The 25,231-nt window shown below is 40.4% G+C and overlaps 1 protein-coding gene across 1 annotated transcript in view; it reads right to left on the minus strand.

Annotated features, from left to right (window-relative positions):
* LOC101536502 (uncharacterized) overlaps nt 1–19,677 on the minus strand; it is an 84,944-nt gene extending 65,267 nt beyond the window's left edge. The window contains exons 1-4 of the mRNA XM_058656194.1: nt 19,636–19,677; nt 14,242–16,468; nt 9,814–9,999; nt 3,246–3,413 (exon numbers count right to left, since the gene is read on the minus strand). Of these exons, the coding sequence (XP_058512177.1) occupies nt 3,246–3,413; nt 9,814–9,999; nt 14,242–16,468; nt 19,636–19,677 (2,623 nt within the window). The remainder of the gene's footprint in view (nt 1–3,245; nt 3,414–9,813; nt 10,000–14,241; nt 16,469–19,635) is intronic.
* Nucleotides 19,678–25,231: the final 5,554 nt, after the last annotated feature.

Below are 25,231 nucleotides of genomic sequence, written 5' to 3' on the forward strand. Positions count from 1 at the left end.
TGATGCAAGAGAGTTTTTAAATCCATGCACAGTTTTTCCATAAAATGCATTTTTCCACAAAATTTTTTAAGTCTTCATATATTTATGTTCATCATACTGTCAAAGTTCAAGTTAAAATTATGGAAAATAAAGATGGGAGATATATGTAGCCAAGATGGCTAGAAACGGCCCTTTCTTCTCATATGTTTATTTAATGTTTACGTAATGCTAGGAGAGAAATTGAGCACGAGTAACTAATTATATGATTTTTTCCTAAGGCTACATAGTTAGTAAATTGCTGAGTATTCATGAAATCAGATATTTTTATTCATTAGTTCAGAAACACGTATCAGCTTCCCATAATGGCTCAGGCTTGTTCTCCACATGTGAAATATATCAACAACCAACAGGCAGGACTATAACCTGTGGGAACCTGATTTCCAGGCTGGTATCCTATCCCTGACCCATCCTATTGCTCAAACATTTGGTGTTCACATTCATTTCATTTTCTTTTTAAATTTAATTTTGTTGTTGTAAGAATGCTTAAAAGGTTCCTGCTTCTAATGAAGCTTATACTTTGTTACTGTACTTTTTAAAAATATTCATTTTTTTTTATTGGAAAGGCAGATTTACAGATAGAGGAAGATACGGAAAGATGTTTTCTGTTGGTTCACTCCGAAATGGCTGGAATTGCTGGAGCTGAGCAGATCTGAAGCCAAGAGCCCGGCGCTTTTTTTTTTTAAGATGTATTTTTTTTTATTATTGGAAAGTCAGATATACAGAGAGGAGGAGAGATAGAGAGGAAGATCTTTGGTCTGCTGGTTCAGTCCCCAAGTGGCCACAATGGCCACAGCTGAGCCAATATGAAGCCAGGAGCCTGGAGCCTCTTCCAAGTCTCCATGCAGGGTCCCAAGGCTTTCGGTCGTCCTCAGCTGTTTCCCCAGACCACAAGCAGGCAGCTGGATGGAAAGCGGGGCTGCTGCAATATGAACTGGAGCCCATATGGAATCCTGGCACGTGCAAGGTGAGAACTTTAGCTGCTAGGCTATTGTGCTGGGCCCTGAGACAGGTGCTTCTTTGGCTTCTTCCACATGGCTGCAGAGTGCCAAGGCTTTGGGACATCCTCTATGATTTCCCGGAACCATAAACAAGGAGCTGGATCCAAAGTGGTACAGCCGCAACACAAATCGTGGTGTTCCGACATGAAACAATGTTGCATAGCAGTCTGGAACTCATTCATCTAGCCTAACTGAAACTTTATGCCACCTTAACTAGTTTGAATTTTCTAAGTCCGCTAGGTGTTAAGGTTTAGACTCAGAGTTCTGCGTCTATTTCTCAATGAATAGTTAAGCTTAATTCAGTCACACAGTGAGTATAAATATTCTAGAAGTGTAAAATATAAACTTTGTATTCTCTTTTGCTTGTGTATGAAGACTCAGATTTAAAATGTTTCCTTATTCAAATTCTCCATGGTTGAATTTCATATCTATAAGAAAAACTAAGTAAGGGTGGGTCTTTGGGCCCATTGCAGTAGCCTAGCAGCTAAAATCACAACCTTGCATGCATCGGGATCCCATATGGGCACCGGTTTGTATCCTGGCAGCCCTGCTTCCCATCCAGCTCCCTGCTTGTGGTGTGGGAAAGCAGCCGAAGACGGCCCAAAGCATTGAGACCCTGTACCTGCATGGGAGACCCAGAAAAGGGTGCTGGCTCCTGGCTTCAGATCGGTGCAGCTCCTGCCATTGCCACTGCTTTGGCAGTGACTCAACGGATGGAGGATCTTCCTCTCTGTTTCTTCTTTTCTGAATATCTGACTTCCCAATAAAAATAAAATAACAAAAATTTTTAAGGGTAGGTTTTTGGCATAGCAGTGAAGCAGTCACTTGAGATGCTAGAGTTCCCTCTCAGATGGCCTGAGTTAGAATCCTCACTCTGCTCCTAACCCTCGCCTCCTGCAAATATTTATAAACATCCTGGAAGGTAGCAAGCAGGTGCTGACTCATGTGTATGGGTCTCTACTAGTCACAGGGAAGCTCCACACTGGGTCTCCAGCCCTTGGCTGTGGCCTGGCATAGCTGCGGGTGTTGCAGGCATTGCAGAGTGAGCCAGTGTGTGGAGATATCTCTGTTTCACTCTCTTTCAAATAAATAAATAGTAAATGAGTAGAAATCAAGAAGAAACCAAGGGAAGCTGTATTTTACTCTTCAGATACAATGCATGGTCTTAGATACATCAGTGACTATCTCTTCTCCTTGTAAGTGAGGTTAAGATGAAACCAACACTGTGCATTTGGTTTTGTGGGTGCTAAGATCATACCTCATTGTTATAGCATCAAATCTGTTATTTATTTGTGTATCTTAACAAATTCCCTCTACTGCTTGAACCATAAGGGCCACACAACTTGTTGATTATGTAATTAGTTGGAAACATGGTTTCAATCTGAATTTTTGCTAGTTTGAGTTAAATTATTTATTATTCATCAAGTTATTCATATCATTAAATCAGAAGTTGACAAAACCTTTATACTTTAAAATTTGCAGCAAGCATTGCATAGAAATGAGAACTTCACATACTAAGGCTTACAATTCATTTGTAAGGCATTGAAAAAAAATCATAGTTATTATCCATTACAGAAATATCAGCTTGCAGCTTGTTAGAACTCACCTCACAAAATTCATGTAACTTTATAACTATTAATGGAGTCTACAAAAAACCCACAAAAATACTTGCCTGATGAAGTAAAGGTATAACTATAAAACACACTATTAAATGCAAAAGAACACTACAAAATTATATATATGTATATATATCCAATGAATACATGATAATATCAAGTACTTATGCCATATTTGCTTAGAAAAATATATATATAATGATAAAATAATTGTACCAGGGAGTTGGAATAAATGTTAAATTTTTATATCATTACGAATGTGTGCTTTAAAATTAATGCTATTTTTACTGGTGGTGTGAAGGCAAACTCTTGATTCTGACTACATCAATCTTTATTCCAATTCTGGAAATGCTACTCTAGGTTTGAGTAGGATATTAAGACAGTTTTTATTTTTAATAGCCTCAGAGTCTTCCATAATATTAGGAAGTGCTCAAGCACTGTGAACGCATGTCTACTCTCACGAGTTAGCTGTCCACATTACTCTTGTACGCCACCCAACGCAGCGTTCCAGTACTGACTTCACAAACTTGTCTGGAGTTTAGCTGGTGGTTCTTTCACGCAGTTTGTCTCACCATCATTATGGAATCCTTACCAGCTACTGGCCGGGGTTTCTTACTAAGACATCTGGGACTGTCTTCAGGATTCCCATCATCCCCTCGAAAAACCCAGGCTGCCGAATGAAAATTCTCCGTGTAGAATCCCTTTTCCTCAACGTCAGTGCGGAAACCGAGGTCCACAGAACGGCCATCTTCTGAGGTAACTGAGGAGGAGAGGAGGTAACACATGAACTACATCCTGGCAAGAAAGAAACCCTGAGATGCTGAAAGTCAAGATGAGACAGCTGTCAGATGTTGGCAGAATGAGATTGGGACACAGAATGTCCCCTCAGAAGCACGGAGCCCAGTTTGCTGCAGGGTTCTCTGGGGCAGAAGAAACACCGGAGCACATGTATCCAAGATCGTGTTGCTTCAGGATCTAAGGTGACAGTCTACGCAGAGGCTGCAGCACTACCAATCCTACTGAAAGGAACACTACACAAAGTTTTTTTTTTAAAAGATTTATTTATTTTTATTGGAAAAGCATATTAGAATTATGGAGAGTAGGAGAGACAAAGATCTTCTAACCGATGATTCACTCCCCAAATGGCCAGAAGTTTCTTCTTGGTCTCCCACATGGGTGCAGTGTCCCAAGGCTTTGGGTCATCCTCTACTGTTTTCCTGGGCCACAAGTAGGGAACTGGAAGGGAAGTGGAACAGCCAGGACATGAACCAGCACCCCAATATGGGATCCTAGAGCTAATATATTGAGCATGAAAGTGCTTGTTTTTTAAGACCTATCTAATTAGTATTGATAGGCTAAGATGAAAACATGTAAAGCTAGGAATTAGTTTTGGGATCCATTTCAAAATTTCAAGTAGAAGAAAGGATTGTCAAGTTTAAAAAGAAAAACCGAAGTCCCCGAGATGTTCCTGGTGCTGTCACAGAAGGCATTGGGAGGTTTCCCAGGAAGGGTCTCAGGCCTACAGAAAGAAGGTACAAGGAAGCAGATGAAGTCTCATCGGGGTGTGGGGGAGTCTCTTGCATAGTGTGGGAGGCTGTGCTAGTTGAGCCAGTGGGTTTCAATATTACCTTCTGAAAGTTTGTTTGTGGCTCTGGGTAGGAAGATGGAACCTGAATAAAGTCATGAGCCAAGGGTTTCAGCCCTTCAAGAGCTCACGAGAACCATACATCATGTATCTTTATGTCCCAACTAGCGTGAAGAGAGTGGAGTTTGAAGACCATAGTAGGGTCTCTTAAATAGCAACAGGAATATCAACCTGAGTCTGGCATGGTAGCCTAGCTGCTAAAGCCCTTGCTTTACATGCACCAGGATCCTATAAGGGTGCCGGTTCTAATCCCAGCAGTCCTGCTTCCCACCCAGCTCCCTGTTTGTGGTCTGGGAAAGCAGTTGAGGATAACCCAAAGCCTTGGGACCCTGCACCCATGCGGAGACCTGGAAAAGGCTCCTGGCTCCTGGCTTCAGATCAGCTCAGTTCCGGCTGTTGCAGCTACTTAGGGAGTGAATCAGGAGACAGAAGAACTTCCTCTCTGTCTCTCTTCCTCTCTGTACATTTGACTTTCCAATAAAAAAAAATCTTAAATAAAAGAATAACAACCTAAATAGCCTCTTGTATTGCTCCTCACTACCTCCAGTTGCTTCCATGTCTTCCTCTCAAAGACTCCGGATAGAGCCTTCCCCTTGCTCGCCCTACTCTCCCAGTGGTGGCCAGCTGCATTTCAGCCACAAATCAGTTACAAAAAACCTGGGGCAGGACAGGCCTTCTGCTTGCACAGACCTCTGGACCATCATTCCTAAGGGTTTCTGGTCCCGCTATTACATTTCCACTTCTGCTTTCCTAGCTCTAGATTGCAGAGCGCTAAGTGTTATTCATTGTATCAACATATAGACACATGTGATGACAGATTTACAATTTAACTTTTCAAATGTTTCTGTGGGACCTTGAGTTAAATAGAAAACAAATCCATGTGTCTTTTCACACAGACACACAAAAAACCCTTATCACTACAATTCAGTGTGCTAAATGAGCTTTTTCATAAAGGAACTCAAAAATTCTTGATCGTATTGATACGGAATTTGAGCTTGTCCTCCAAAAATCAAAATCCTTCTCATTTGTTTTTATTGTAGACACCATCCCAAGTTCCTGGTGTCCTCTCTGGTCTCTCATTCTTCTGTATTATCTGGGTATCATTTTAGAAAAAAAACAAGCAAATCCTCTCATTTACTGAAAGGAGAGTCAATTTGGAGTCAGATGCAAGACCAAGATTAGATTTGGCTAGTTAATTATAGCTCCATGACCTTGGACCCATGCCTGCTTTTCTCCGTGAAGTGAGTAGGAAGGCATAGCACTTGGTTCATAGTGTTGCTGGGAGAATGAATAAGATCATCTCTTGTCAAGCTCCTGGGAGAGTGTCTGAACTTGAACAGGCATATTGTAGTTGCTCATTGTCACTATTAGGAGCTGGAGTTCATTTTTCTGTCCTCCCCCTGCTTCCCTTCTTTCCTCAAGCAAAACAATGTTTGTAAAACACATTTCCACAGCAATTTTCATACCTGAGTGCAAAAGGGGACGTGCTATCAAGTGTCCTCACATGATTAGACCCAAACTCTTGCCACATCTGTTTGTGATACAGAATCTATTCAGATGACAAAAATCAGAGCTCTAGTTTGCAGGCCCTTCCTGCAGCGTCAGTTTATGGCCTTCAAGTTATTTACCTGATGTGCCTTACTCAGCATTCCCCGCAGCCTAGTGTCCACACACATAAATATGTCATTGCTAATGTCTTTCCCAGTTATTACAGAGGAAGTCAGAGATGAGTGAGATTAACAGAGTGAGAAACACTAGCTTGTAATGATGCTCGATGAAGCTGCCAGGTTTTAAGTCATGGATTAGTAGCATATCCTGACTCTAGAAATGAGATAAAATTTAAACCATGTATTAAACAGCGTTAGTCCCGGCAACTGTTAGTAATTTGCAGTCACCACTGAAAAGTTCTGAAAGAAATACAATGTGCCTTCAGGGAATCTGTGGCTTGGATAAACTGAATGAGAAATGGCAGACAGTTCTACTCTCTTGTGTCCAATGTGAAATAAATTGTTAGTATAGATTTTCATCCAAAACAGGAGTCAACCAAAAGAAAAACAACCATTGACTTAATTACAGCAACTGTCTTCTTTTGGCATGACATTTGAATTTGTATGTCATGCAAGTGATTCCTGTGTTATTTCAAGTGAGGTAAATGTGTTGATGCTCCAAAAGGAAACAAAAATCCCTGATTTGCAATGTTTGCCAATTTCCATTGTATAAATACCTCTACCACGGCCAATTTCAGGCTACCAATCTGCTGTTGCTAAACTAAGTGTTAGAAATATGTGTGCAATCCACTTTTACTAGCTGGTGTGAGCTGGCTTCAGCACACTGATGCCTTTCTTTCTCAAGGAAAGCAGAGCAGATAGGCATGCCTCAGATCATTGACAGTGAAGGATTAATCAATAAAGCAGGGAATGAGATGCACTTGGCTTGAAAGGCCGAGTAGCCAAAGGGCACAGTGAAGTTGAAGAAACTGAAAGCTTGATGCACTGGTCCGTATTTTTTGAGTGAATGAAGAAAGTCTGTAGTTGATCAAACTAAACAATGTTTCCAGTACTTAAATTACTTTACTTAGATTATTCACAAATTGATATTGATAACAGGCGAGCTATGCAATTTTTAACATGTTTATATATATATATATATTTACTATGATGCAGAAAGTGTTCGTTACTCAGACTCCTATTCTTAGTTTCAAAACCAGATAGATGCTGATTACAGGAAAATGGTTGTTTGGTGAATGCCTTGATCATTTCAGAGGTGTGAACTGCCACTGAATTTCTCTGTACTACGGAAGAGGAGAGTTTTGAGGGGAAAAAATCAGAAAGGAGAAACCAAGGGATTCAGCACTTTCACATGGACTAGGGAAGCATTGGGTAAGAGGGCCTCTAGGGGTGACTTCAAGGCATCAGAGCGACCTTGGAAACAACAAGGTGTAGGCTATTATTCCAAAAGCTGAAATCCTGAAAGAGTAAACATCTTTGAGGTTAAAACCCCAAGATGATGATTTTGGAACAAATTTGAAAATCCTTTAAAAGGCATACATATTATGAAAATAGAATTTATTTGAGAAACATAAAAAATGCCAGAATACTCCATTACATCACACAGTGAAGCAGGCGGTGATAACATGCATATTTTTGCAGACATAAGTACTTAGATTTACCGACATGCACAACAAAGGATAATAGGTATGAGTAAAATAACCATATTCATAAATAAATAGGTCAGAAAATGAAATGTATAAGCACATTACTTGGGTTAACAACTGTATATGAGCTTTATAACAGTAACCATCTGAAATAGTCTAAGGCACAATCTAAGTGCTTTGAGAAAATTCATGAAGAACTTCTATAGGTCACAGTCATTTATATGGTTGTGTAAAGAACTGGTAGTTTGGGAAACTTCACCATTCACAAACATAGTGTACAAAAGGAATGTCTCCATTTACGGAGAATGTTTCAGTGTTTTTATTTGCATACACAAAGCTGATGCACTGTCAACACTGTGATAACGCACTTGCAGCGTCAAGTTGGAAAAAGATGCATAAAGGGAATAGAACTCTCACAAAACACGTATTCTGTTTATGTCTCCTGCACAGAAAACTATGTGAAGAAGAAAAAGCATAATGAATTGTAAGAAATAAATTGTGACAGTTTAAGCTTTTGGGGAGAAACAACTTTAAAAAGAGAACTGAAGAAAAACTAGAACAAAGAAAAAAATAAGAACAATAAAGCATGATATGTGAAAAACAATGGTGAAGGCAATTACATGGAAGCAGGCAGTCCATTATGTCTGTTGACTTTCACAATCATTCATTATATTTTCAAGTCAAATGCTTTGCATGTCCGTGAATAGCTGTTTGTTCTTGGTTTTAGGGCATGACTATCTTTGGAGAATGGATTTGTACTCATTTTGTATGCTGTGTTGCTTTTTTTGGAAATTGTTTTATGATTCAATATATAATAAAAAAGCATGACCTATTAAAGTTTTGCACCTTCTGTACTATGCTTCTGTTGTTTTGAGTAGGTGAAAAATCCATGCCCCTCCACTCCTCTGCAGACCTCAACTTGATAGAAGCACTTTTTATTGAATTGAAACATCATTGCCTAAGTATCTTACCATTCTATGTTGCACATATTTTTGAACCAATCAGTAATTTCCTTCATTTCTTCATGCAATTGCTGCTTCAATTCATTAAAAAATCTTGTAATTTCACCAACCACAGCAATGTCAATGCAGACAAATGATGCATTATTAATTTGAGGCTTTTGTCACTGTTGTATTGGATGGCCAATCCCTTCTACAGAATGTAGTTTCTACCACTCTTATATAGCCCTTTTATCACATGGGAATTTAAAAATTCAGGATTTCAGCTTTGGAGATTTCAACATTCAGTAGATTCACCCTTCTGGATTGTGACTTTCAGGACTTCAGAATATGGATTCTAGAATTTAGGAATTTTAGACTTTAGGAATTTTGACTGTTAAGCATTTTAACATTCGGTGTTGTGACGATCAGGATTAAGTCTTTTACAGTATGACTGGCACAAGAATATAAGGATGTTATGATGGCAACAATGCAGCTTAGTATTTAAACATTTAAATTAACTCATAATGTGTACCTACACATGTACAAATACATCAAATCCCTAATGTGTGCTGGATTTTCAATTTCCTCTGTGAGGAATATTCCACTACCTGGACAAATTTGATTAGCGGAATTCTACCAGTCTAGCTGTGGGACTCAGTGTTTGCTTTATGAAGGTATCACTCTCTCCAACACAACCATGTGCTTTTCTTTCCTGGTTTCAAAACAAAGTTAGTTCAACTTTCAGTATTGGGGTCTCTCCTTAGCATTTTTTTTTCAAATAACATGCAAACAGAAAATGGACATTAGTTGGGTGTTTATTCTCAACAAGTTTGCTTTCAGAATTTAGACCCATTTTAGGGATGAGAAGCTGGGCAGCACAAAACTTCTGAATAATTCTCTCTTTTTTTAACCCACATGTTTTTCTGTCAGTTGTATCTTCTTCATGCTGACTTATTTCCCATAACTGGGGAACTGAAATAGAATGCTATTGAAATAACAGACCTCCGACTGCATGAGAACACTCTCTCCCTCAAGTGCAAATCCATTTAAACATTCTCATTTTCAGCAATGTCTAAATGAGAACAAAACCAGCTACTTAAAAATTGAATGCTTTTCCTTTCACATCATGCCATTTTTATAAACCAGCTTCTATTCTTTGAAGGAGGATAGAGATTTAATTTCTTAAGGAGACCAGCAGGTTAGCTATCTTCCTATCCAAAAAAAAGAAAACCTCCTTAGTAGGGGGTGGTTAGTTTTGAAGAAGGCCTGTTACCAACTAGAAATTATGCATCATCAGGGAAGTACTGTGTTTAAACAGCAGAGTTTAGGTTATGGAAATAAAAGAGAGGGGCCTTGGTTGATATTCAGTAAGTTACTGACTTCAGCATTGTTTTGGAAAAGTAGTCATTGGTCTACTCACTGGATCCCTCTGTGATGTTGCTAGTAAATGAACTTCCCCCTGCTGAGCTGCACCTTTTGCCGTCTTTGAACTGCTGCCTCCTTCTGGCCCACAGCTCTACTGCTTCTTCCTGGGAACCATCACTGGCTGTCCCGCATCCCGCAGCCAGTTCCTGGGATGACTTCCGGAGACTGTTTATTTCCAAATCTAGATACAACCACATTCAGTATGAAAGTGAGACATTTCAGGAGAAAATATACGTTCCAGTCTTTACAAAGGAATCATGCAGATTAATAGGACATTTTCATTTTTTCTTTCACTTTTCACATTGGAGTCCATTCAACAGGTATTCCTTGAGCAGTATGCCAGCCACTGTATTTACTGAGGAGAACATGAACTGTTGAGTGCAAGTAATAAGTTCTCAATAAGAAATTATTATCACCTGAACTGGGCCAATTACAATCCATAATAATGAGTTTAGCATTGCACTCACATATATATGATTTGACCTCTATTCATTATGCATGTACAAATTTCATAATACATTTTTTTTTGCTACACATGTTGGCTCAAAATGGAAAAAAAGAAAAGAAATACCAAAAGGCATGGAGATTTTGCTTGCTTTAAATTTGAATAAGTAGCAATGGGAAGAAAAAGAGGAAAAAGAGGAGGAGGTGGAGGAGGAGGAGAGAGGGAGAGAGAGAGAGAGAGAGAGAGAGAGAGAGAGAGAGAGAGATGCTATCCATTGGTGGGTTCCCCAAATGGTTACAATGGCCTGTGATCAGGGTTGGGCCAGATCAAAGCCAGGAGTCTAGAACAACTCAGGGTGTCCCACGTAAGTTGTAGGGAATACAGCTCTTTAGGCTATGGAAATTGGATGGTAAGTGGAGCAGCCAGGACTCAACCCTGTACTCTGATATGAGGTGCTGGTTTTTCAGGTAGTGGCTTTAACCTACTGAGTTACGATGCAATCAGGAGCCAAGGATGTGCTAGAGATGTTCCTGGGATGAAATAAAATGCTCACGTTCCTTGAAAGATTTAAAAAAAAACAACGTGCACCCTGTAGGAGCAACAGATTAGAAACCATACATCTTTTATCCATTGCTATGTTTGGGTTGTACATGGTGATCTCAAAGTGCTAGTGGAAAAAATGAACATATCTTTTTACTTTGATTTTTTTTCCCAAGATTTTTTGAGGCATCTCTTAAGTCTCCAAAAATTCATAGGTTAGAACCTAATACCCATTTGTGCCAGGATTAACAGATAGGTCCTACAGGTTTTGGCCTTTTGTGAAAAGAATGGGAACAGCTACCTCTGCCCTTTCGCCCTTCTGTTTTTTGCCTTCAACCTTAGAAACGCACAGCACCTGCCCATTTGCTGTAGGTGAACAACAAGGCCCTGTGTTGGCAGCAGCACACTACCCCTCCCTAGGACACTGTATGGCAGCTGCTAGATTTCAGACTTTTTTAGGTTCCAGAACTATAAGCAATATACTTGCAGTTTCTGTAAATGACACACGTACAGGAACTAGACTACAGTAGCAAGTATGGACCAAACCACCTCGAAAGTGGCAGGGTCTCAGGAAGTGAACTGGGAGACAAGAAAGAAAATGCCCATGCAGTGGCACCCTGCTAAGGGACAGCAGTGTGGGCAGTGTGGCTGGGGCATGAACCTTGTGTACAGCAAGTTACCATATTCACCATAACATCAGTTTGCTAAAAATTACTCTAATATTTCTTGCATTGGCTACAAGAGAAGGAATAATTTTCTATTCTTTTTGTTGCTAGTGTTGGACGCAGAGCCTGGACCCAAATTTTCTTGCATCCTTAATCCAGCACACCTTTCTGTTTAAATATGGATTCTCAATCAATTTTGTTTACAGGGAGCTTGGAAAACAAGCCATCTTATAACTTACCTGCAATTTTGGTGCCTTGTTACACAAAAAAGTCTGCTTAATTATGAGTATTTCTATGCCACATGAAATATCATGGAACTCTCCTCCTTACCTGTCACTTCTCCAGGGTGAGCTAGCTTCGCTTTCCTCAAAATGTTTTATGAGTCAGAATTTCTGATTTCAGGCATAAGTTTTACAGATAAATTTCAGTCGATTTAGAACAGAATAAATCTATCCCGGAGAAGGTATCTTTATATATATCTAAATATAATCAATGGCCTTTGCCTGGCAAGGGAAGAATTCTGTATTACACTTTAAAATTTCAGCTAACTCTTTTGCTGTCCACCACAGCATCTCTGTTACCACATACATCATCACCACACCTCTTCGCTCCTGTTTTGGCAGTCACAGATTGTTTATATCTCTGCTGTGTCTTCCAAATCTTGCAATCTGGAAATTTAGGCCTAAGACACTGCTAAATTACAACTGTCTTGAAAAGTCAGAAGGCATTGGCCTTGTATTCTCACGTCCTTCGGATGGGTTCTCTCTGATTTACTGATATTGAGTAAAGCAGGCTGCTTTACTCATTTACATTGCGTACCTGGTCCCTGTAGAAAACCTGCTGTGAGGCCTGATCTAGTTCATTCCCGCGAGTGAAGTAATCACATAAATATTGTAGTCATTACTCTAAATCTGAAATGTAAGGCTAGATGTCGAGGAACTGGGACTAACTCATGCAAGGGATTAGAGGTAGCATTCTGGCTGGAAGGTTCTAGAAACTCAAATAAATCAATGCAGGCAGAAAATACAAAGCATGAGAGAAGGAATAAAGGATGTGGGGAAGTTTCAGAAACAGTCTTGTGTATGTTTTTATTATTTGAGAGGCAGGGGAAGGGGCCACATACTGTGTGTGCGCCTCTATGCTGATTTCACTTCTCAAAAGACTGCGATGCCTGGTGTTGGGGTTGGGGCAGGGACAGCAACACGATCTAGATCTCCCACATTTCTGGCAGAAACCCAACTACTTGTGATTTCACCTGTTGCCTCTGAAGGTGTGTATTAACAGGAAGCTGGAATCAGGAACTTGGGCCAGGACTCAAACCTAGGCACTCTGCAACAGGACCTGGGCAGTAGGTCAGAAGGCCAAGTGTCCACCCTAGGGATAGATGTTGGATGAACCACAGTGACACAGGAAATCAGCAGCTGTAGTTGCTTACCAGACAGGAGAGTTTCCAAATCTACTGAAGTGCAAGTTCACCTATGAGAGGATTCTGAGTGGCATTATTGATTTTATTAATGAAGTCAGCTTTACTGGGAAAGGCAATAAGCAGAGAAGTACTCCCATTAGGAAGGTACTCAGCCTACGGAAAACCCATCCAGGTGAGCAGGGATGCCCACCATGGGATCATGAGATGGGAGAAAGGAAACACTGGACAGAAGCAAGTGCTGGAATGAACGCTATTGAGCTTGGTATCTGCAGGAACACTGGTAGTGCTTAGCAGTGGCTCTGCTGGGCAGACTTGCTTCAAGATGTTCATAGAAAGCAGGTTTTGACACTGGTTTAAGCAGATTTGTTCTCTATACGACGAATTTCAAATGTTATGCCAACTGCTATGTCACTGATTACTCATGTATATTTTATTCTCCTATTAAATTTCATTAATTCCATTACAAAATTTCCATCTACAGCCACAATGAAGAAGAGGTCGCTTTCCTACTAAGATACATCGTCTCAAATCTCATTTCTGGGCATGTTAGGAATGTTATTACTAATTTGGAAAGCATCTGATACTTTTTCCAAGATTAATTCGCAACACAGAATAATGCTAACATTACTCATAAAATAATTTGAACTTCATCCCAAGGGCCTTCCATGAAGCAGACAGGCAGTATTAGATGCTGAGGAGCGAGTTTCCATCTCAGCCCTTCCTTAGTCTGCAGAGCTTCTGGGATCCATCAGTGGCTTAAGTAAGGCCAGCCAGTACCCAAGGGAGGGCAGAAGTCTGCTAGAGGTTAGAGGTCCCAGGGACGGTTCACTCAGGCTTAACCAAGGCCTTTTCTGGTTATTGTCATTTCCTTTAATGACTATTCCACACAATCTCCTGGGACATGCATACCCTGCTTTTGCAACATCACAGTCAGATTTAAAACACGTTTTATTACAACCATATTCTTCCTATTCTTCTAAAAGTGCTTAGCTTGCAAGAGGGAAGGGAATGGTGGATTATTTAAGAGTGGCAAAAGGCTAACGTTTCCTACAAAATTGATTTGGCCATACGTCAACCTTTTAAAGAGAAATTGATTTTTTTAACTTTATATTAAGCTGCAGCTTTAGTGATTTTGCTATGCACTATTTATGGGTGAAGTGGGTGATAATGCAGAGAAGTAAGCTGATATATATTTGCCCAAATCCATCTAACTCTAAAATTACTCAATATATCTCTAGCAATGAAGAAAAAATCCTAAGTAATAAAAAAGGCTTTCAACCTGAGACTTTTCAAAGCCCAAACATGTAGAAACAATAACAGTTAAAGGTTCTGCATCACCCACTGTACCTTTGAAAGCCTCCTGCTTGTGAGGTGACAGCAATATGTCTATCTGGTGATAGTAACTTTCATTTTTGTTATCATCTCCTTCAGAGTTTGATTCTGTTGATGGAATCATTTGGCACTCTGCTGGCTCCTGCTTAAAAGTGGTAATTCCAAGACTTCCTTCATCATTGTTATCATTTTGGTCGGTACCACTAGTGACTGTTTCCTGAATAAGAAATAGATTGCCTATAGCGTGCACTGCACAGCTGGACTCAGTAGTGTTTGTCGGAAAGTCCATTTGAGAAAAGATTTCCTCATGATTCCCATTTGATAAATCTTGATGGCAAGCATCCTTTACCACGGGTGCCATCTGACATCTGCCTTGTTCAACATTTCCCAGAGAGCTGGGTGACCCTTTGGGCTGTTCTAGTCCCATGGGACAGTTAGCATCAACTGTGCCTTCATGGTCACTTTGAGTAACTGACTTCAAAAAGGTCAAGACTGGCATTTTTACTTTGCTGGGGGCTTCTGTCTGTGAATGAGTTGCGTGGGACTCTTTTTGGTCCCATGTCATGGTGCTCTGGCTAATTCTGTGGGGTGGGCTTCCTGCAGTGGGGCTGGCACAGAACGTAGGCTCAACAGGTGGAGTCTGAATAGTCTTCATCTCCGGCATCGGCTGTGAGTTGCTACGTAACAACGCTTGATTATAGTCTCTGTCAGTCATGTCAAAGTCCTCTTTTTCATGATCCAATGCAAATTCAGGACAGCAATTCAAGGAAAAGCTATCTGCAGGTGCGTCTTTAGGTCCTGGGTGTCTGTTGGCCCAGTGAGATAGACTGAATATGGTAGAAGGCTTTGGAGTATTTTGACTGGGATTGCAAGATGCACAATTTGCACTCTCCCAGCATCCTGCAGGTGGATTTCTGCTGCATCTGCAGCAGAGGCTGGCTGGATTTTCTGCTGTGAGCTGCACACTCAGAGAAAAATCATCTTCATCTGGGGAGACGTCAGCCATGGTACTTGGCCAGTGTTTTAATCCATCTGTGTTTTGCTGTGCACAGGAGACTGGTGGGATGTTTTCCAGGATATCAAATTCGTTTCTACTTTCTTGATTCTCATCTTCAAAAGGCATTTTGCTGAGGTCTGAAGTACTGACACGTGAGCCCTTCAGTGTGTTGCACAAAGTGGGAGGAATGCTTGGGAGCAGAGCGTCAGCCTGAGCGGAGTGTTTCTTTAGGGGCATGTTCTGAGTCACTTCAAAACTGTGGCGCTGACAGACGGTAGATTTTGGATGTCCATCCTCTAATGAAGGCAGGAGCATGTCTGGCGTATTCCTCTCCCTCTTGGGAGCTAAGGTTAGAGAAACCACACCTGTATCAGCATCCTCCTGCTGGACGGAAAACGGAGGGGGAGACAAGGCAGTGCAACATTCCCACCACTGATTTTGTGTTCCGAGCCTGCACTTCTCAGGGCGCCGAATGCTGTGCTTTGAACGAGGCCGGGGACACTCTTCGGTGCTGCCATTGAAGAAAACCTTGCTGCATTTAGTGACTTTCCCCGACTTGTTAGGATGACGTATGTTAATGAAAACATTCTGTGTTTCACTGATGTATTGAACCCTGATTTCTTTTCCTTCAATGCTGACTTGCAGTGAGGGGCTCTCAGCAGCCACCGCAGCTCCCTTGAATGTAGACGGCACTTCAGGTTCTTGGGCCAGCACATTCTTCTGTCTAGGGAAGCAGCCCCCAGGCCTGTAATATCTCCGACTGTGTCTGAGGGGGAAACGCCAGTGACATCTTGGACATCTCTTCCTTGTAGAGATCTTGGCACCTGTTTTACGAAACATGCTTTTTTTAACTTCTACCTGAACATGGACATCTCCACATTTCACGTCCGTACTAAATGTGCCTTTTGCTGCTTTAAACCCCCCTGCTCTGCTGGGGAGATCCTGTAGTGTAATTTTCCCTAGTAACGATTGTTCACAGTCATTAACTGGGACCGCTGGCAAGCCTTTCTCTCCTTGATGGGGAATGGCAGGAGGGGGACCTTTGTTGTCAGATGGACTCTGCTTCTTCTCTTTAGGGGTGAGGGAGAGGTCCGGCTTCCTGCTCATCTTACAAGCAGGTGTGTGCTCATCTTTGTTTTCTGGAGAATTTCCTGATGCGCACAGCCTCCAGAGTTCCTCCTTCGACTTTTTCTTCAAGATCTTTTCTGTTTTTGTGGCTTGGTTGATCAGCAAGCCTAGTTGCACCTTGAAGGAAAAAAAAGGGGAGGGGGACAGGTTTCTATGTTGATTTAGAGAGTAGATGTTCCAAATTCTAGGATGAAGCACACTGTATCTGTTTTGTCAGTATTTTGGGTAAGCTTTCATGCATTTATAGTATGAAATAGTATACTGCACAAATGTTCATTTCTAAATAAATATCTTATTATATACCAATACTTTTAGAGTACAGAATATCACTTGTTAGGAAGTGAAGAATTTAAGCTTCATTTTAAAATAGCAGGTTTCAAAAAGACACTGAAGTGAAATATAAGTGTTATATTTCAGTAAAAATATATCCGAGTAAATTTTAGATGCAACTTCTTGACAAAGAAGAAGCTGTCATGGTCAGTTGTGACCTTGGCCTACTACCAAACAGGCTAAATCAACTCCATATAATTTGAGCTAGTTTTACAAATAAAGATGTGGGTAAGGAAGATATGAGAGTCTTAAGTCTAACTTCCAGAAGTTATGGTCTGGTATGCCTTGGCCCCAAGCTTTTATAGAGCCTACTAACTCAAATGCCTGCGGCACCCTATAGGTAGTATACACAAGTGAAGTAGACTGGGCACACATTCTCCACAGTTTACAAATAGATGCCAAGTAAGAAGGCATCCTAGTGTTGGTAAGTCCTTTGATTTTCTTAAGAGAACTAGTCTGGGTTGATTGCTTGTTGGGTGGGTGCCATTGTGAAATCTCCCGCTTTGTCAGGATTGGATCAAATGTTTGAAAATCTTCTGTAATTAGAGGCTAATATTTTTGGGTACTGGATTTTGGCAAGAGCTGTCAGATTGCAGCCTATCCCTGTCTGTTTTGTCTTGTTAAATTGCTGTGCTGTAAGAAATATGAGCAGCAGCGTATTTTTAAGTTAAGTAAAATCTAAAGAGGGAAAATTTATACATTTATTATAAATGCTATTAATTTAGACAGGAAGTCCGTGTGTAGGGGCTTCAGAAAGTACACAGAAATGAGATTAAATGTTTTTAGTGAACACATTTTTTTGAAAATTATTTGTATTTTGGTTTGAAAGCAGACAGAATTTCCATGCACCACCTCATTCCCAAATGCTTACAATCGCCAAGGCTGAGGTGGTCTGAAGCCAGAAGCCCTGAACTTCATCCAGGTCTCCCACATGAGTGGTAGGGACAAAAGCACCTGAGCTGTCACCTGTTGCCTCCCCAGGGGGACTTCTCAGCTGGCAACTGCATTGGAAGCAGATATGTGCCAGACACTTGAATATGAAACACAGTTGTCCTAAGTGGCCACTCAACCACTGCACCAAATGCTCCTCTATGGAGCCAAGATTTTGAAATCCATGCACAGTTCTTTTCATAATTCATGTCTGTGTATGAACTTGTTGATAACTTCCTATTGTATCCTTGTGTAGCTTTATTGAAAATATTTATAGAAGCACTTCTGTATATGGCAAATGAAACCTCTTTAATAGGAAAGGCAGTATCCTTAACTGATATAAGGAGCATTCCCATTGGCTCTCGTTTTGCCTATAGAAAGGCTCCTCTCCTCTCAGGGAGCTTAAATGGTTTCCCACAGCCCCAGCTACAGACTGAGAGCTGTGATGTGCAGTTGTGGGAGAAGAGATGTGGAGTCATAGCTTCCTGTCGTGCATTTACAATCGAGCAGGGACATGACCATTTATTCATTGATGGAAGGCCTTCCAGAACTGGAGATATTAATTTGTTCTTAAAATAACAACTTTATGCCAAGAGCAGTTCAGGTTATAGCTCCTTTGTATTTCATGATTCTGTATTTTATAACCGTTTTCCATTGACTACACTTCAATTTCTGCAAGAAGGAAAACAGAACTGACTGTCTAAGCCTCCAAGCTTATGAGAACAGGGAGTTTTAGTAGCCTAAATCTGAATAAGTGAATTTTTAATTTAAAATCTTATTGTTCACAATAGGCATCATTAATCATTACATATATAGCAACAGGCCAAACTTACAAATCATTTTATAATATTACTTATTTAAAATATTCTTTGAAAAGCAGAGTGTCAGAGAAAGAGGAAGAGACAAAGAAAGAGAGAAATCTTCCATTCACAAGTTCACACTTTCAGTAGCAATAATGGTTGTGGCTGAGGCAGGGCTATACAAGGAGCCTAGAAGTCCCTCTGCGTCTCCCATGTGGGTGCAAATGGGTCTAAGCACTTGAGCTATCTTCTGTTACTCTCCTAGGCTCATTAGCAGGGAGCTGGATCTGAAGTGGAGTAAGCAGGACTCTAATTGGCAGTCACAGGGGATACTGGCATTGAAGGTGGTGGTTTTACTTGCTATGCCACAATGCAGCCCTGACTGATTTTTTTAAATGTTAATTAGTTACTGGTTCTGCCATTATAGTGCAGCAAGATAAGCCTGAGATGCCACCATTCTGTAGGGATCACTGCTTCTGGTTTGAGTTGTGGTCGCTCTCTACTGACACTCCTGGGGAAGTAGCAGAAGATGTCTAAGTTCTTGGACTCCTGCCACCCAAATGAAGGACTTGGATGGATTTCCAGGCTGCTGGCTTTGGCCTGGACCAGTTCTAACCATTTAGGCTATTTGGGGAACAAACCAGTAGACGAAGATCTCTCCCCCAACCTCTCTCTCTCTGTGGCTCCCTCCCTTTGTAATTCTGCCTTTCAAACACATTAAAATAAGTGAATAAAATAATTTATTTATTTGTTTAAGCCAAGAGCCAGGAACTGAATCTGGGAATCTCAATCAAGTGGTAAGAACTCAGCTACTTGAGCCAACACCTGTAGTCCTGAGCATACACCAGCACGACATTGGAATTGGGAGGGAAATCCGTATCTGGCTCCAGGCTTTCTGATAGGGCCACAGGTGTCTTACATGACGTCTTAGCCACTGTGCCATGGTGGAATAGTTACATGCATTGACTGTCTTAATTTTGTTCACATTCCTGTGATAAAGAACAAAGCACTTAAGCTAAGTAGTTCATTTTATGTTTATACAATCATAGAATCAAACTTACACACTGTGGTATCCAAGATCTTCCATTTTTTGTAGGTCTTTTTTCTTTTCCTTTTCATTATGGGCAGCTGTGGGCCTTCCAGTTTCCCTGTCCTTTGAAACTATGAAATTTGAAATTGATTTTCACTTGGAAATTAGTTCTAATTAAATTGCTAGCAGCTCACCTGCTGACTGGATAGCATGGTAGATTTCTGAGGCTTCTCCATCATACTCTTCTTTGAATTTATTTTATTGTCAACATGTATTTTTTTCTTTCATCTTCAGTTCTGTCCCTACTCTTTAGTTTATGTTCACATACTCTGTAAACGTTCAAACATGACATGTGCATGCATTTGCAGACATTTAGGGTACAAGGGAGGGTACAAGGGATACCAGTGATGTTTCATTATTTTTGTGTTCCATTTTTTCCTTCCTAATGGAAATATCTAGCTTTTAGTGAGTGTGACCTAAATTGAATATCATGAAATCTGTGACCCTACAATGTTAAGTGGGGTGAGTAGATGTTTTACCTTTATTGAATCATTATCATATTTAATATTATTGTGATTTATAATGTCATATTATAAAATTATTGAATATAGACATTGGTAGGGTTGGCAATTCTTTGTAAAAGGAGGTGTAGGGGAGAAGGCAGCTTCCTGACTTCCATGCCCTACCTCAGGTAGGCACGTGCCTGAGCTCAGGGCTCTGCCTGATTCTAAATTCTCTCCTGTAAAAGGATTAATCAGAATGGAAAGCTGAAGACAAAGCGCTTTTCAAGTAGCAGTTTCTTTTGAGTGAACTTGGGCAGACTGTGTTTTTTGGAAACCTCTGATAAGAAGCTTGACTTTTCATTGACTCATGCATGTGTAAACTCAAACAAAATAGGGCTGCTTTGTGCTCAGTTTCAGCAAAATTGAACAGTTCTCATCTCTGCGGAAAATTCTCTATGTCACAGCATCATTAATTTCCATTGCTTCTGATTGTACAGACTCTCAAAGTCTCATGATTTTCATAATTTTTTTCTGTAGGCTATTCTTCCTATACAGGAACTTAATACTCATCTACCAATTGCCTGTTATCCTTCAGACTTCATTGCTGGACACCCAGTTGCTGCCAGGTGAGCAATCACTCTTCTCAGATGTCCAATGTGGGGGCTGGGTTGAGCTGATGATTATAAACACATGACTTGATGCCTTTCCTTTTGTATTTCTGTATTATCCAAGATAGGTTTTCTAATTATAGGAAAAAATGCTTTTAAAGCACTGGAGAGGGTTGTTGGTTGTTTCCTCTATGGTTTCCACCATGTGCAAGTCAGAGTGTAACCTGCAGCATTGCGTCTAGCAGCCAGTGCTCTGGGCTTGGGCTCCAAAGAGTTGGGTTGCTGACTTGCTGTGCTGTTTCCGCAGCAGGACCTGCTGTCTTTGCAAGGCTGACTTCCCTTTATTTCTGGGGCATACTCTACTTTCCAGGGATATCTTACAGAAACACAACCACAAACAGGCTTTCAATCAAAATGGCACCTGTTTTCTGTACCTCCTATTAGGGTATATGCAAGCGAGTACTTCAAAATGTTCATGTAAAAATGGAATGAGCACTTAAGTTTATTTTGCCGCAAATTGAAATCTTTGCCTATAGAGTATCTTTGTGAAGGTCACAGAACATGCATATTATGAAAAATTATGCATGTATTTAATTTTTTGCATCAAAATAAACTTTTTAAGGCAGATGTTACAGCACAGTGAGTTAAGTCTGTGCTTAGCTTATCAGACCCACATAACTTACTGGTGTGCAGGCACCCCCTTAATTCTAATTCAGCATATTGCTCATGTGCTTGGGATGCAATGGATATGGTACATCAGACGTAAGATCTCTCTGTCTTTTCCACTCTCTCCACAACTCTGATTTTCAAATAAGCAAATTAAAAGATAAATAAATCTTCTAGAAAAATCAGACTTATTTTTTAATTGCTTTTTCTTAAATATCTTTTAATATGCAAAAAACCTTATAATTTATTTTCATATTCTTTGAAAGGTAAAGAGACACAGTGAGAGATATAGTGAGAGAAGCATCCTCCATCTGCTACTCCCATTCCTAAATGCCACAACAGCCAGGGCTGCACCAGGCTGAAGCCAGGAGCCTGGAAGTCAACCTGAGTCTCCCCGGTGGATGGTAAGGAGTTAGTTACTAGAGTTAACACTTGTTGCCTCCCTGAGCACGCATTAACCGGAAGCTGAAAGCGGAACTGACCTGGGAATCATGCCTGCCCCCCAAAAGTCGTTTTATTTATTTATTTATTTATTTATTTATTTATTTATTTATTTATTTATTGTTTTCTGTAACAGAACAATGGTTCTCATATATCTGTGCTAGCTATCTTTCTTGCTATGTGCTTCCGTAAGAAAGCCCCTAAAGCAGCTTATGGCTGCCTCTGGCGTCATTATGATAAGTCGTAAGCAGGCTGTAGGATTCCATCAGTTCTGCTCGCATTGAACATCTGCCAACAGTTCCTGCATGGCATGGCTGCAGTCTCATTGTCTAAAGTGGGCCTGAACGGAAGGAGAGGGTGGGAGAAAGTGTTCCTTAGAATGCTAAGCGCTTGTTTTCTGTCCTCTCATTCCTGTTCCCTCTGCCTCTAACACAGTCACTTCTTGCTCTCTGTAGCCCCTTTCTATTCTATAACTTCTTTATTTACTTTCCAAATATATATATATATATTTTTTTGAAAGGCAGAGTGGACCATGAGAGGGAGAAAGACAAAAAAGAGAAAGTGAGTGAGCAAGTGAGAGAAAGAGAGAGGGAGAGTCCTTTATCCAGTAATTCACTCTCCACAGTCTAAAATACAGTAAGGCCAAAGTCGGGACCCTGGAACTCTATAGGGGTCTCCCATGTAGGATACAGGAAGTCAAGCACTTCCTGGGCCACTGTTCACTGCCTCCCAAGCACATTGGCAGCAAGATATGGAATAGCTTGGACTGGAACCAGGCATCCCTATATAAAAGATGTGATGTCCCAAGACAAGCCTTAGCCCTTTGGACCATTATGTCCACCTCTTTCTCTTCTTTTAAAAAAGCCTAATAAACATAGACATGACCTTATGCCATCTATATAGAGATGATTCTATAATCTGCAATGTAACTCTTGTTAATTCACAGTATCGTAAGGTCAGAAGTCTGGGCACAAGGATCCATTTGCCAACTGATGTATCTACATGCATGTGTAATTGGAATTTTAACACATCTTATCCTCAGAGCTCCTGAAGTCCTCTGCCTTCTCCACTTCCGCTCTCACCTGGATCTTCCTTGCCTCAGTTGCGAACTTTAGCATCTATCCAGCTCACATGAAAAACCTCACATGCAGTCCTTGAGTTGGCTCTTTTTACCTTTTCCCTCCAATTGATCAATGCAGTCTGCCCTACTTTTTTTCTAAGCATTTTATCCTAAATTATGCCTATATATTTTATTCCCCATTATTACCAATTCATTCAAAACCATGTGTGTGTGGTTTTTAAAATCTGGACTGCTGAAATATCTTTGCTTTTCTTGCTTTTATAGTGTCATCCGTTATTTATTTACATAGCAGCTAGACTGATTTTTTTAAAACACAAATTAAATCATGTCACCTCCTCTAATGGCATCTCATTTCACCTTTAAAAATCCCAAGTATTTTGTTTGTTTACATGTATGCATAAAATGTAATTTAATCCAGAAGTAAAATATATCATCACTAAATACACCTTTGGATATACGTGAAGAAATTTATTCTACTACAGGTTTTTCTAGATTTATGTTTTTCATAAATGTTTATTTGTTCTGTGCAAAATCAGCAATAAGGCAATAAAGTTCAGTAAAGTTACTGTAATTGCTATTATATATCAACTGAATCAGATGTGTTTATATTGGATTTTATATGTCTTTTCCCAACTGGGCTTTGAGTCATCACTGTAATTCACTAAGAGTGAGGAGAAAATATAAACAGGAAATGCTAGCTGTATCTTTCTACTGAAGGATTATATAGCGATCCTGCTCTTCTGGGAACATTGTTGGATGACAAAGATTTTTTTTTGAAAAGTATTGTGACTGGTGTCATTTTCTGACAAATTACTTAAAAATTCTCTAATGCTAGCCTGAAAGGACTTCCTTGAACCATTCCAAGAAATGTTCTATTACCAATGAAAAGAAGGAGTCACAAAGGGTAGAAAATTATCACTATTAAAATTCTGGAAGAGGTCTAAGTGAGAGATAATTCCAGAAGGCTAAAAGCTATCTTTCAGGGTAGTTCACTATTGCACCTAGTACTCTGTCACGTTCCTCAGGTTCATTTTCTATGGACTCGAAAAGAAATCTAGATATTGTTGTTACAGCTTCACTTTTCTTTAATACAAATCCTATGCTCTCTGCACTCAAATTTTCAAAGAAGTTCATGTATGTGAAACAAATTCTCAAAATTCAATTAAAATATTTGAAGGAAATGGAATCCTACAGTTTCTGTTTACTTAGACAGCAGGTGGCTACTTAAAGATTTTCAAGGGAAAAGGAACTAAAAGATATTTAATTGGGTACGAGAAAATCAAATTGGTGCAGAACTTTTTCATCACACAAATTTAAGTTTTACTTATTGAAAGGCAGATAGAGAGAGAAAGTATTTTTGATTCATTGGCTTCTTAACCTATCATCTTCTTCAGGTTGCTGTATTGTGTGCAGAATTCAGGATTTTATTTCCAGTGAAGGGATTAGGAACCATGGAATCTCTGCCCTTAAATCCCAACTTCAGCCTTATCCACATGTGGCTCTTGCATAATGTGGTCCACCTTATGAAGGTGTACCAGTGAGTGGGATGCATATCTGCATGTCTGACTCTTTCTGCCTACTAACTAACTAACTAACTAACTAACTAACTAACTAAACAAAATCATGTAGAAACTATGAATTAATTACATGCACATTTAAAAAATGAATTAAACTTAGCTGTTGTGTGGTGAGTCGGAACAGGGAGCCTGCCGGGGCTGCGTCTGCCACCCACCCACTAGGAACTGCCTGGAGGGAGGCCAAGGAGTGCTACATGAGGGGCAGAAAATGGTTGTTAGGGACTTCCACAGAAGAACCCATTGCACAGGAATGTCAGCAAGACAGTAGGCTGGGCCAGAAACAGCACTTGCTGGTGCACACAAATGGCAAGTCAGAGAGCCAGCTTGTTAGGGATTCTGGAGAGTTGCCCTATTCAGGCCTAGGTACCTGCAGGTGAATGCTAAACTGGGTCTTGGGGTAGATCAAGCCAGACTACTGCATCCATTGGTAGCAAAAGTCAGAGTTGGGGGCAGGCCATAACACTGTTCCAACTGCTACTGCACGTGAGAACCAGGTCTAGAGACCGGCATGGTAAGGATTCATAGAAGTCCATCAGACTAGGCATCTATGCTTGTAGGTCTACATGTAGGTAGCCGGGGCTGGGACATGAAGAATTTGGCTGTATCACACACTTGTGCATGCAAGAACCAGGACTGGGAAACAGGCTAGACCAGATTGTAGTACCTGCTTGTATAATTTGGAACCAGGTCTAGGATATGACCTAGTAGGGATTCACATGGCTGCTTTTGCATCTGTATATGCCACAGGGAACATGTTTTAGCAGTGGGCTGCCTAAGGTCTCAGCACACCATAGTAGCTGGGTCTGGGGTGCAGCCTTGAAGGGATTCTTGGTTGCTTTGACCAGATCAGGGCATCTGCCACTGAACATGAGCATGCTATTGGTTTTAGATAGATAGATAGATAGATAGATAGA

This window comes from Ochotona princeps, chromosome 28 (assembly GCF_030435755.1).
Source record: "Ochotona princeps isolate mOchPri1 chromosome 28, mOchPri1.hap1, whole genome shotgun sequence".
Lineage (NCBI taxonomy): Eukaryota > Metazoa > Chordata > Mammalia > Lagomorpha > Ochotonidae > Ochotona > Ochotona princeps.